Here is a 13,685-nt window from a genome sequence, read left to right as displayed (position 1 = left end):
AAATTTCACCATGTGTCATGGTGCGTTTCATACCTAGGTACACAGAATATTTCTCTGAATCACTACTAATTTAGCACCAGCATCACATGCCTTTTTGCACCTTTTGGAAAGTTTACACACCTCAAGCACCTGGCACTCTTTCCACAATCTGGAAAGCTACCCCCTCAACCTGTAGTTCCTCACTTATCAGCTAGCCATAAAACCATAAGACAAGACAATAAGATTTAAGGAGCTAGATTGGGCCATTTGTCCCATCAATTCTGCTCTGCCATTTGATGGTGGCTGATTTGGTTCTCATCCCCATTCTTCTGCCTTCCCCCTGTTAACCCTTGCTTTGCATACTAATCCAGAATCTCCTAAATATGCTCAATGACTCTGCAACCATAGCCATCTATGTCAATGCATACCACAGACACACTCTACCCTCTGACTGACTGAAGAAGTTCCTCCTCATCTTAGTTCTAAACAGTTATCCTTTCAGTCGGAGGCTTTGTATTCGGGTCCTAATCTCTCCTAATAGTAGACTCATCATCTCCATGACCACTCTGTCAGACCTGTAGGTATTCTGTAAGCTTCAAAGTGATCCCCTCCTCATCCACCGCATACAGTCCGAGGGTCCTAAACCACTCATCATATGACAAGCCCTTCATTTCTGGATTCTTTCTTGTAAACCTCCTCTGGACTCCCTTCGAGGCCAGTGCATCCTTGCTTAGGTATAGGGCCAAATCTGCTTTCAAAATTCCGAATGCAGTCTGATTAGATCTGATACAGCCTCAGCAGTACATTCCTGTTCTTGTATTTTAGCCCTCTCAAAATGAATACTAACATTGCAGTTGCCTTCCTCACTGCCAGCTGAACCTGCATGTTAACCTCAAGAGAATTCTGAACTCTGACTCCTAAGTCCCTTCGTGCTTCAGATTTCCACAACGTTTCCCATTTGGAAAATAATCTACGCTGGGCCAATGGGCTGAGAAGTGGCAGATGGAGTTTAATTCAGATCAATACGAAGTACTGCATTTTGGGAAAGCAAATCTTAGCAGGACTTATACACTTAATGGTAAGGTCCTAGGGAGTGTTGCTGAACAAAGAGACCTTGGAGTGCAGGTTCATAGCTCCTTGAAAGTGGAGTCGCAGGTAGATAGGATAGTGAAGAAGGCGTTTGGTATGCTTTCCTTTATTGGTCAGAATATTGAGTACAGGAGTTGGGAGATCATGTTGCAGCTGTACAGGACATTAGTTAGGCCACTGTTGGAATATCGCGTGCAATTCTGGTCTTGTTCCTATTGAAAAGATGTTGTGCAAGTTGAAAGGGTTTAGAAAAGATTTACAAGGATGTTGCCAGGGTTGGAGGATTTGAAGTATAAGGAGCGGCTGAACAGGCTGGGGCTGTTTTCCCTGGGGCTGAGGGGTGACCTTAGAGGTTTACAAAATTGAGGGGCATGGATAGGGTAAATAGGCAAAGTCTTTTCTCTGGGGTTGGGGAGTCCAGAACTAGAGGGCATAGGTTTAGGATGAGAGGGGAAAGATATAAAAGAGACCTAAGGGGCAACTTTTTCTCTCACACGTGTATGGAATGAGCTGCCAGAGGAAGTGGTGGAGGTTGGTACAATAGCAACATTTAAGAGGCATTTGGATGGGTATATGAATAAGAAGGGTTTGGAGGGATATGCGCCGGGTGCTGGCAGGTTGGGACTATATTGGGTTGGGATATCTGGTCGGTATGGATGGGTTGGACCAAAGGGTCTGTTTCCAAGCTGTACATCTCTATGACTCTATGCTTCTATTCTTCTTATCAAAATGCATAACCTCACAATTTGCTGCATTATATTCTGTCTGTCACTTCTGTGCCCACTCTCTTAGCCTATACAAGTCCTCCTGCAGCCTTTTTGCATCTTCAACACCGCTCGTCTCTTCACTTAACTTTGTTATCTGCAGACTTAGCAACAATACCATAATTTGCTTTGTCAAGATCATTAATATGCAAGGTGAATAGTTACGGTCCCAACACTGATCCATGCAGAACTCAACCAGTTACTGGCTTCCATCTTTATAACCACTGTCTGCTTTCTACCAATCCTCTACCCATGCCAGTACCTTGCTCATAATACCATTATCTTATTTAGCAGCCTCCTGTTCAACATTTGTCAGAGGGCCTTCTGAAAATCCAAATAGATCATGTCCACTGACTCTCGTTTGTCTAACTTGCTGGATACCCTCCCTCAAAGAATTCTAACCGATTTGTCAGGCATGGCCTCCACTTGATGAAACTGTACTGACTCAGTACTCTGCAGTCTCATCCTTAATAACAGACCCTAAAATCTTACTAACAACCGAGGTCAGTTTAAGTGGCTTATAATTTGCCACCCTCTGCCTTCCCTCCCATTAGAATTTATTTTGAATGATCTTAACTGCACTAATTCATAACTTATAAGTTGGGAACTTGGATTGATATAGTTCATCTATAACCTCAGGACATTCCAGAGTGGTTTGCAACTTTAGTTTTGAAGTGTGGTTATTACTGTAGTAAATGTTGGAGCCAATTTACACACACCAATGCTACACAAACAACAGTGCAGCCTTGACCAGGGCATCTGCATTTAGTAAGGTTGGTGGATTGGCTACTCCCCTTCTGTGCAAATGGTTTAGTGAGACTGTATTTCATAACCAGCTGAGAAGGCAGAAGGAGCCTCAGTTAAATGTTGCAAATGGTGCAATGCTGCCTCAAAGCTCCACTGAAATGCCTACATTTTGTGCATTTAAAATCAGTCAATTGAAGTAGTCTCCAGGTTCAGACAGAAGAGATTTTGATATTGATCTGTTGGGGACTACCAGGTGCCATGTAGAACTCCACTACCATCACACACATCGTTGGCCTGGATGTCTCTATAACTAAGCTCATTGCAGCCTACTATTCCTTTCGAGCTGGAACTTCTCTTGACTATCCCTCCTGCATTGAAAGTTTACTCAGTGATTTTAATTCAACATTGACCTGTTGTCTGGTCCTCAGTTGGCTATTGCAGTAAAAACCACAAGCATAATTTTCCTTGGGATGGGTTCAAGACCCAGAAACAATTTCATCCTCTGTTACCCATCCCCAGAGCGAAACTATTTGTATCAAAAACATGTATCCCTTTGCAAGACTATTTGTATCGAAAACATGTATCCCATAGAAAAAAAAAAGCTTAAATATTGTAGACCAACACCTCTTTTAAAAACTGCGCTCAAAACAAACTAAAGGCATACCGGTGATAGGAACGGAAAATTAGCGCGACCTAGGATTTATTCACGGTCACTGGAGAATAATGACATATATCATTTGTTAGAGGAATCCAGGCAATTTATGTCGGTTCAACTGTAAAAAGTGATTAAATTGTGATACTCATCATTTAAATGTGAGGTGAAAATGTTGTGAGCGTAATGTGCTGTAGATTGAAACCTTTAAGGTAGTTGTATGAAAGTTGATGTTAATTTTCCAGAGTTTAATATTATTACTGATACTGCTGTTCATAAATTATATGGTTGATAATCTGCCAAGTCCTGCTTCCTGAAAATGTGATTTTATGTTTTATAAGCTAATAAATGATCTTCAGAGATGACACTAAATGCCAAATTTACTCAGTCATAAAGTAGTATTTGGAGGTTTTCTTGATTGTTGTCCCTTTATCTAAGGCTGGAGTTATGGTGAATTCAGTACAATTTCAAGCAAACATGATACAACTTCAGAATGAGTTCAGGATATGCTGGTAATGGGCATTGATGGTTGGTTTAATTGAGATGTTAAATTATGAAAGAAGGGATGGATGCTATATTTCATGATGGAATTCATGGTTGAAGTGGAGATTGCATCAAAGTCTAGGAATAATTTAGCTGGTTGGAGAAAAAAGTTATAAAGGGAAATGGGAGCAATGTAGGACACTCCCAATTCATGGAGGACCAACGTCAACATAAATTAAGCAGGCTAGATGGCCTGGTCGGATCTTGTAATTTCTTTTCAAGGGCTGTGATGGTATTTTATACAAATCTAAATGCCCTTCCTTACTGGTAAAGTATTTAATTTGTTCGATAGATGTGTGATAGTATTAATGATCTTGTTTAATAACTTTGCAAAAGAATTACTTTCGTTGAGTAGCTGGATGTAGACCAGTGATTCAGTTTAATTGGCTAACAACTTTGTGGCATACCTCACTTTATAGAGTTGATTATTTTAATTGTTATCTTAAGTCACAATCTGGCAATCAAGTTGAGAGACTTCAGATTCTTACTCCATTAAAGCTACCTAGAGGTGAAATCATTCAGTTTTTAGCAAAAGATAATTTGGTGTTTATAATTATTCCTAGTTATAATGCCAAAACTTAATGATATCAATCTCTAACAGGAATATGCACTTAATAAAGCAAGTCATATATAGTCTTCCCATCCTCTGGAAGTCAGAGAAAAATTATTAGGAACCTTCATAACCTTTTTTTTTCTTTCCTTTCTCCAAATTAAATATATTTCCCAAAAGCCAATGGTTCCTGTAAAGAAGGAACCAGAGGCATCAGATTTCAAGTGATTGACGAAAGGAGCAATGACAGCATGAAGAAATGCTTCTTTACACACCAAGTTGTTAAGATCTGGAATGTACTGCCTGAGAGACTATGTGGTGGAGGCGGATTCCGTTGTGATATCAAAAAGGAATTAGATAATTATCTAAAAAGAGAGAATTTGTATGGTTACAGGATAGCAAGTTGTGGAGTGTTGCTAGGTGTGTTGATCTTGCAGAGAGCCTGCATGACATGAATAACCAAATGGACTTCTGTGTGGTCAACATTCTGTAGTTATATATTTATGTATAAGCAAATTGACAGAATCTGTGGAGAGAAAAAATAAGTTAATGCTTTAGATCTGTGACCTTTCATCAGACTTGAAGTATTAACGCTTGTTTTCTGAGTCCTGAGTATTTCAGGCATTTTTCATTTAAATTAAAACTAATATTCTTCCTTGCTAATGCCTCAATAAAATGGTAGAGAGGATGTAGACGTGAAATGAAATGCCATATGGTTGCATTGAACTCAAAATGAATTAGTTTTTGGTGAATCCTTTCAACATTTGTTTGAACGCTTTATGAAATGAAAATTTCTAGCTTTCCTGTTGAAAGATTAAAATTTGTAAATGTTATTTGGGTGTAAGTGCTTTTGACTCCATATTGACCTGTTTTCTTTCAGGGTAGTCAACTATTGGACCAAGTAATAGAAGCCATCATCTTCCTGTAGTCTCGTTTTCCTGAACCCAATCCCTAAGATACATGTACCTACTTGGAGTGGCTCAGGGAGCTAGAACAACAACGGGAATGAGAGTGCATAGAACTGGTGTTCTTGGGACCTTTCTACTACTGATTTTGCAAATTCAAGGTAAGCTCAAATCTTGTTCCCTTTAGTCCTTGATTTTCAATACTCTGCTATTGACAGCTGTGCACAGTCCCAAATTCTGTAATTCTCTCCCTGTTCCTTGCACTCTCCTTTTCTCTCTCTTTAAACACTTTTTGAAGAGGCTTGTGTCCAAAGATGTGCAGGTTATGTGGACTGGCCATGGGACCTGGAGGGTTGCAGAGATAAGGTAGGGGTGGTCTTGGTGGGATGCTTTTCAGAGGGTCAGTGTGGACTCAATGGGCCAAAAGGCCACCTTCTACACTGTAGGGATTCTATGCTTGTAGTTTTTTTTTTCTGGCCTGTATTTATTTCCTGTCTATAGCAGCCCTTGAAAAGATAGTAGTACATAGAACATAGAAGAATACAGCGCAGTGAGCTGCTTGAACTGCTGCAGTTCACATGCTGTAAGTTGACCCAAAAATCCCTGATTACCTGAAATATTCCCTATGTTATCACAATGTCAAATTTTGTGTGAAGGGCCTAGGGACAATTAAAGATGCCATAAATTTTTCAGTGTTATTTTACAAGTGTTGCACTAATTAGGAATTAAATGTTTTGAAAGGAAAAATAATCTATTTTTAAAAGATATCATGTTCACTCATGTGTCCACTATATTTTTGAGCTTTTGATTTGGAGATGTGGGAGTGTACAGGAGAGAAACAAGAAGAATATGTAATTTGTACTCAAGTTGCATATTGACTCCACTGTGTGTCATAAATTTCATTACACCAGACACCGGTCTAAAGTGTAGCTGCCTTTGAGGTTTGGTCTAATGATCCACAACACAGAAACGTTTCTGCTTTGCTGGTTTTCTGCCACGTGGCTCCAAAGTTATGGACTTTCTGCAGTCCATGCCTGTGTTAATCATTCAGTCTCTTCAAGGTATAAATAGAGAGATTTTTGGATACCTGTGGAATCAAGAAATTTCGCATTAGGATAGAAAAATTGCGTTGAGTGGAAGATTATCATGATTTTATTGAATCCACAGTATTGTAAATGGTGCTGTTATGATTAAGCAAATGAAGCACTAATTGCGTATTTTTGTATATTTCCCCTTGATTGTAGTTTTGAATTTGAGTGTTTCCACGTGGATCACAGTGTCTTGTAAACTGGTGATCTTTTAATCCAGACATTTTTTTTTTGCATTATACCAGCATCGTGAGCAAATCACTGCCTTCTCAGCTAGGTTGATGTTTAGTCCTAGAGAAATCCAGTTAGAGCATAGAGTCATACAGCATGGAAACAGACCTTTTGGTCCAACCGGTCCACGCTGACCAGACATCCCCAATCTGTCCGAGTCACATTTACCAGCACTTGGCCTATATCCCTCTCAACCCTTCCTAGTCATGTACCTACCCAGATGCTTTTTAAATGCTGTAATTGTACCACCCCTACCACTGCTTCTAGCAGCTCATTCCACATACGCACCACGTTCTTTGTGAAAAAGTTTCCTATCATGTCCTTTTTAAATCTTTCCCCCCTCACCTTAAGCCCATGCCTTCTGGTTTTGGACTCCCTCTCCCTAGGAAAAGACTTTGGCTGTTCATCCCATCCATGTCCCACATTGTTTTATAAACCTCTACAAAAGTCATCTCCCAGTCTCCAATGCTTTAGAGAGAAAAACCCAGCCTCTCCCTATAGGTTATAGAACCTCCCAGTTCTGACAATATCCCCATAAATCTTTTCTGCACCCTCTCAAGTTTAAAAGCATCCAAATGATTTAGATTTGTATGTCGTAGGGTTCATCACTAAGTTATAGATGAACAAAACCTTACTAAATTTAGGCTCATTGGATGACTGAATTCATTTAGCAAATGGGCAACTGAGCCTTACAATCAGAGTTTGATACCTTACAACTTTAAGGGTCAGATGGGGCAGTGATAGTAATACCACAGTGAATGTCAACAGCCTTTGATTTGATAGTGGAAAATAAGAACATAAGAAACAGGAGCAGGAGAAGACCCTATATCCTCTATAATTTAATGAGATATTGGCTGATACAGAAAATAAATGGAAATCGGGACATATCCCAGCAGAATTCCTACCCTCTAAAGCTTTTTATTAAATAATGCTATGAAAGACAATGGATTCAAAGCAAGTAAATATATTTGAGGTACCTGTCAGTAATGATCTAATTGAGTGACGAAACAAATTCAGTTGGTAAGGGTCAAGAGTATGGTGCTGGAAAAGTGCAGCAGGTCAGGCAGCATCCGAGGAGCAGGAAAATCGACATTTCAAGCAAAAGCCCTTCATCAGGAATGAGGCTGGGAGCCTTTGGAGTGGAGAGATAAATGGGAGGGTAAGGTAGCTGAAAAGTGCAATAGGTGGATGGAGGTGGGGGTAAAGGTGATAGATCGGAGGGGAGGGTGGTGCAGATAGGTGGGAAGGAAGATGGACAGATGGGACAGGCCAGGAGGACGGTGCTGAGCTGGAAGGTTGGAATTGAGGTAAGGTGTTGGGAGGGAAAATGAGGAAACTGGTGAAATCCACATTGATGCCATGGGGTTGAATGGTCCCGAGGCAGAAGATGAGGCGTTCTTCTTCCTCTAGGTGGCGGGTGGTAAGGGAATGCTGATGGAGAAGGCCCAGGATCTGCATGTATTCGGCAGAGTGGGAGGGGAAGTTGAGGTGTTCGGCCATGGGGCAGTGGAGGTTGGTTGGTGCAGGTGTCCAGAGATGTTCTCTGAGGTGCTGTCCAAGTAGGTGTCCTGTCTCCCCAATGTAGAAGCGACCACATCGGGAGCAACATATACAGTAAATGACATGTGGAAGGGCAGAAGAAACTTTGATGGATGTGGAAGATTCCATTGGGGCCTTAGACAGAGATGAGGGGGGAGATGTGGACACAGGTTTTGCAATTTCTGCTGTGGCAGGGAAAGGTGCTGGGAGGGGAGAGTGGGTTGTTGCGGGGCATGGACCTGACTAGGTAGTCACCAAGGGAATGGTCTTTCAAAAAATGGATAGGAGTGGGGAGGGAAATATATCTCCGGTGGTGGGTGCCGGAAATGCTATATATGCGGAGGTTGGTGGGGTGGAAGGTGAAGACCGGGATTTCTGTCCTTGTTGTGGTGGTGGGGTGGGATTCAAGGGTAGAGGTGCGGGAAGTGGATGAGATGCTTTGGAGGGAGTCATCAACCATGTGAGAGGGGAAATTGCAGTATTTAAAAAAAGGAGACCATCTGGTCTGTTCTGTGGTGGAACTAGTCCTCCTGGGAGCAGGTGCGACCCAGGTGGAGGAATTGGGAATAAGGGATAGCATTTTTGCAGGAGGCAGGGTGGGTAGAGGTGTAATCCAGGTAGCTGTGGGAGTCTGTGGGTTTGTAGAAAATGTCAGTGTTGAGTCGGTCACCACTGATAGAGGGGGAAAGGTCCAGGAAGGGAAGAGAGGTGTCAGAGATGGTCCAGGTGAATTTGAAGTCGGGATGGAATGTGTTGAAGTTGATGAACTGTTCAACCTCCACGTGGGAGCATGAGGTGGCGCCGATGCAGTCATCAATGTAGCAGAAGAAAAGATGGGGTGTAGCGCCAGTGTGACTGCGGAAGATAGACTGTTCCACGTAGCCGATAAAGAGACAGGCATAGCTGGGGCCCATGCAGGTGACCATGGCTACCCCTTTTGTCTAGAGGAAGTGGGAGGATTCAAAGGAAAAATTGTTGTGAGTGAGGACCAGTTCAGCTAAACGAATAAGATTGTCCATGGAATGGTACTGGTGGGGACGTTGGCAGAGGAAGAAACGGATGGCTTGGAGGCCCTGGTCATGGCTGATGGAGGTGTATCGGGACTGGATGACTGTATCAGGGCAGGATGGAGTGGTAGTTTGGCACATTGATCTCTACATCACTGAAGCCAGGTGCCACCTTCGAACACAATCTTACCTCCCATCACCAAACCATCATCTCCCAGACCATACCTCAGGTGATCTGCCACCTACAGCTTCCAACCTCATAATTCGGGAGCCCCGCACCGCCCGGTTCTACCTCCTACCCAAGATCCACAAGTCTGACTACCCGGCCATCCTATAGTCTCAGCCTGCTCCTGCCCCACCGAATTCATCTCCACATATTGTCTTATCCCTCCCGGACCAGGAACTCCCCACATACATTCGTGACTCCACCCATGCCCTCCTCCTCCTCCAAGACTTCCATTTCCCTGGTCCCCAAACCCTCATTTTCATCATGGACATCAAGTCCCGATACACCTCCATCCGCTATGACCAGGGCCTCCAAGCCCTCCATTTCTTTCTCTCCCAATGTCCCCACCAGTACCCTTCAACTGACATTTATTCATTTGACTGAACTGGTCCTCAACCTCAACAATTTCTCCTTCGAATTGTCCCACTTTCTCCAGACGAAAGGGGTAGCCATGGGCCCCAGCTATACCTGTCTCTTTGTCAGCTACGTGGAACAGTCTATCTTCCGCAGTTACACCAGCACCACTTCCCACCTTTTCCTTCGCTACATCGATGACTACATTGGTACCACCTCGCCAGGTTGAACAGTTCATCAGCTTCACTAACACATTCCACCTGACCTTAAATTCACCTGGACCATCTCTGACACCTCTCTCTCTCCTTCCTGGATCTTTCCAATTCATCACTGGTGACTGACTCAACACTGATGTTTTCTACAAACCCACCAACTCCCACAGCTGCCTGGATTACACCTCCTCCCACCCTGCCTCCTGCAAAAATGTTATTCCTTATTTCCAATTCCTCCGCCTCCACTGCATCTGCTCCCATGAGGACCAGTTCCACCACAGAACAGACCAGATGGCCTCCTCCTTTAAAGACTGCAATTTCCCCTCCCATGTGGTTGATGATGCCCTCCAGAGCATCTCATCCACTTTCTGCACCTCCACCCTCCAATCGCACCCTTCCAACTGCAACGAGAACAGAATCCCTCAGTCCTCATCTTCCATCTCACCAACGTCAGTATACATCACATCATCGTCCGCCGTTTCCCCCACCTACAAACAGACCCCTCCACCGGAGGTATATTTTCCTTTGCTTTCTGTAAAGACTCTGTGACTACATTATCAGGTCCATGCCCCATAACAATCCACCCTCCCCTTCCAGCATCTTCCCCTGTCACAGCAGGAATTGCAAAACCTGCACCCACACCTCTTCTCCTCCTCCATTCCCCCCCCCCCCCCCCCCCATTCCCCAACCTCCATCCAGGGCCCCACAGGAGCCTTCCATTAACATTTCATCTGCATTGCCATACATCATTCACTGTATCCGTAGCTCCCGATGCGGTCGCCTCTACATTGGGGAGACAGGACGCCTACTCGGAGAGCACTTCAGAGAACATCTCCAGGACACTCACACCAACCAACCCCCTGGTCCCAGGGTCAAACACCTCAACTCCCCCTGCCATTCTGCTGAGGACATGCAAGTCCTGGGCGGCCTCTGACGCCACTCCCTTACCACCTGACGCCTGGAGGAAGAAGAACGCCTCATCTTCTGCCTCAGGACCCTCCAGCCCCATGGCATCAATGTGGATTTCACCAGTTTCCTCATTTTCCCTCCCCCTACATTACCCCAGTTCGAACCTTCCAGCTCAGCACCGTCCTCATGGTCTGTCCATCTTCCTTCCCATCTATCTGCACCACCCTCCCCTCCGATCTATCACCTTTACCCCCACCTCCATCCACCTATTGGACTCTCAGCTACCTTCCTCCCTCCCATTTATGTCTCCACCCGGAGGTTCCCAGCCTCATTCCTCATTCATGCTTTTGCCTGAAGCATCGATTTTTCCTGCTCCTCAGATGCTGCCTGACCTGCTTGCTTTTCACTCTTGACTCTGATCTCCAGCATCTGCAGAACTCCCTTTTGCTCAGTTGGTAAGTGGCCTATTCCTATTCAGAAAATGCTACATTTATTCGCAACACCTTCACTAAGTGGAGTTTGCCACTAGGACTTCAGACTACAACAATTTCTTAAAGTATATTTTAAAATAGTTGGTTTAGTTCCAGTAACACATCGCAACAATTATAATCATTCTATAAGTTTCAATGCAAATCAGCATTCATGTTAAATAGCCTCTGAGTTACAATTTTAACACCTCACCGACCCTTTGGAGAGACCTGGATATTTAACAGTTACCAGAAGTGTGCTGATTTTGAAGAAATTTACTGTCTTTGCTCTGCTTGCAAGATATTACAAATTGCTTTAAAATATTATGTTATGCTGGCATGATATCATAGGTGCAATTGCAAATGCACAGATGGATCATGAGGGACACATTTGCTTTGGGAATGACAGTCCCTTCAGGAAATTGGCAATAAAAGTAGAAAAGGCTAACTATGTAGCAAGTCTTGCTTTAACCACTAAGTAGCTTATATTTCCAATCTTGAATATATATTTAACTAACATGATTTCTGTCAAAGGTACCAGATTTTTGAGGTAATGTGCACAGATTAAACAAATTTTTGACAGAGCAGTTCAAAAATCTAGCATTATTCAATTAAATGATAGTGTATCAAACTTATCCCCAAGTTCTTTTGCCAAAGAATCCCTGAATTGTAATGATGTCATCTGAGCTCTCAGGACATCTTAGTATCTATAAATGACAAACTTGTCCAGGTGATCAGTGAAAAAATTTTAAAAGCCAGTTTTAAGTGCATGTTAATCTATTAATTTTGGAGAAACATCTCCATCAACAGTCATTGCTTTGGATTACTTCATATTTAAGTAAAGTCTGGAAAATTTAGACTTTCAGTTTCTGGTTAAAACAAAATGAGGAACAGCAATACAATTGGTGATCCAAAGAATTGTGTTGAATGCTGGCAGCAGTACACTGAACTTTTGGATTTCTGACTCCAGGAAGCTCATACAGGAAGTCATTGTCTGATTGCTGGGGCATTTATTTCTCTCCACACGCTGCTACTTCCTGAATGTACCATACTGAATAGCTCTTGGAGACAATACAAGCAGCTTTATTACATCAATTTCAGAAACCAGAACAGTACATTAATCATTTTCAGGAAACTAACATTTAAGTGTAGTAAGAGCAAGCTCAATGATGTTACGTGGACTTAATTAAAAATTAGCAGTGTTCAGCACACCCTAGAGAAAATGGTCAATTTTGGTTCCTGCAATTGACAGTGCAATCTACTGTTATTTCCAGTACACTCCATTACACATTCCTCACACTTCTGCTCTCACCCATTCCTTTCCCTTCCAGAACCACGATAAGATTCCCTCATCCCCACTTATTACCATATTCAAAAGGTAATTTTCTACCAGCTTGAATGTGATACCACCATCAAAAACATTAGGAACGTCTTTAGAAATAAAATCAGAAAATGCTGGGAGAAGTCAGCAGGTTAGGTAGCATCTATGTATAAAGAGAAACAGTCAACATGTAAAGTTCTGCCATCTTTCATTAGGACGAAGGGAAATTTAAAGGTGCAATGCTTGTTGAGCACAGGACAGATGGGGCAAAGACTGAAGAAAGGTCAGTGATGGAATGGAAGACAGGAGAAATTAAGTGACAGAATTGTTAGTCCTTCTGAGTCAAAGGAAATGATGAGGCAGCAAAATAAAAACAATACAAAGTGTGCTTGGAGAGGGTGAGCAGCTGGCGGAAAGAAAAATAAACAAGCAAAATTTGATCCCCTTTACTAGTCAAGTATTTATCTATCTCCATCTTAAGTACACCCAATGGCTTGGCCTGACCTCATCTTTTGGCAGCAAGTTCCACAGATTCACCACCCTCTGGGTGAAGAAATGCCTCCTCATCTCAGTTCTAAAGAGTTGTCCACAATAGCTGTAGGAGTCAGTGAGCTTATAATAGATATAAGTTGATAGTCTAGCATCAGAAATGGACAACAAATTCCAAGAATAGAAGGAAAAAGTGAATGAAGCTGAGAAAGAGGTAAAAATTGGAAGCAAAATGTGTGCAGCTTTCCAGTTCTGGGTGAGAACATGGCACCAAAATAGTCATAAGTGTTCCACAAAAATAGCTGTGTGAGGCTCTTTGTAGTACTGGAATAAGAAATATTTAATGTCCTGCGGAAGGATAGGCATAACTAAAGCTAACGCAGGTATTCGTAGCAATACCCTTCATTTGAAGAAACTGAATAAAGTGAAAGAATAAGTTCAGTGATACAGACAAGACAAATACAAATCCCCTCAAAATGTATCAAGGGGCTCGCCTAGACTCTAATTTGTATCTTATTCAGAGACAAGTGGAAGATGCTGTGTTCCAGATGTGATTTGATTGGTCAAACTACAGTTTAAGCAAAATCCATTTTATTCTTACACCACAGTTAAA

The 13,685-nt window shown here is 42.5% G+C and overlaps 1 protein-coding gene across 1 annotated transcript in view; it reads left to right on the top strand.

Annotated features, from left to right (window-relative positions):
* The window catches only part of bmpr1aa (bone morphogenetic protein receptor type 1Aa), a 214,965-nt gene that overhangs the window by 136,325 nt on the left and 64,955 nt on the right, over window positions 1-13,685 (top strand). Inside the window, exon 3 of the mRNA XM_043678714.2 lies at window positions 5,205-5,390. Coding sequence (XP_043534649.2) covers window positions 5,285-5,390 — 106 coding nt within the window. The 5' untranslated portion in view covers window positions 5,205-5,284. The remainder of the gene's footprint in view (window positions 1-5,204; window positions 5,391-13,685) is intronic.

This window comes from Chiloscyllium plagiosum, unplaced genomic scaffold (genome assembly GCF_037043375.1).
Source record: "Chiloscyllium plagiosum isolate Xiang-an unplaced genomic scaffold, Cpla_swu_hap1 HiC_scaffold_43, whole genome shotgun sequence".
Taxonomy (NCBI): domain Eukaryota; kingdom Metazoa; phylum Chordata; class Chondrichthyes; order Orectolobiformes; family Hemiscylliidae; genus Chiloscyllium; species Chiloscyllium plagiosum.
This window is presented reverse-complemented; position numbering and strand designations above follow the sequence as displayed.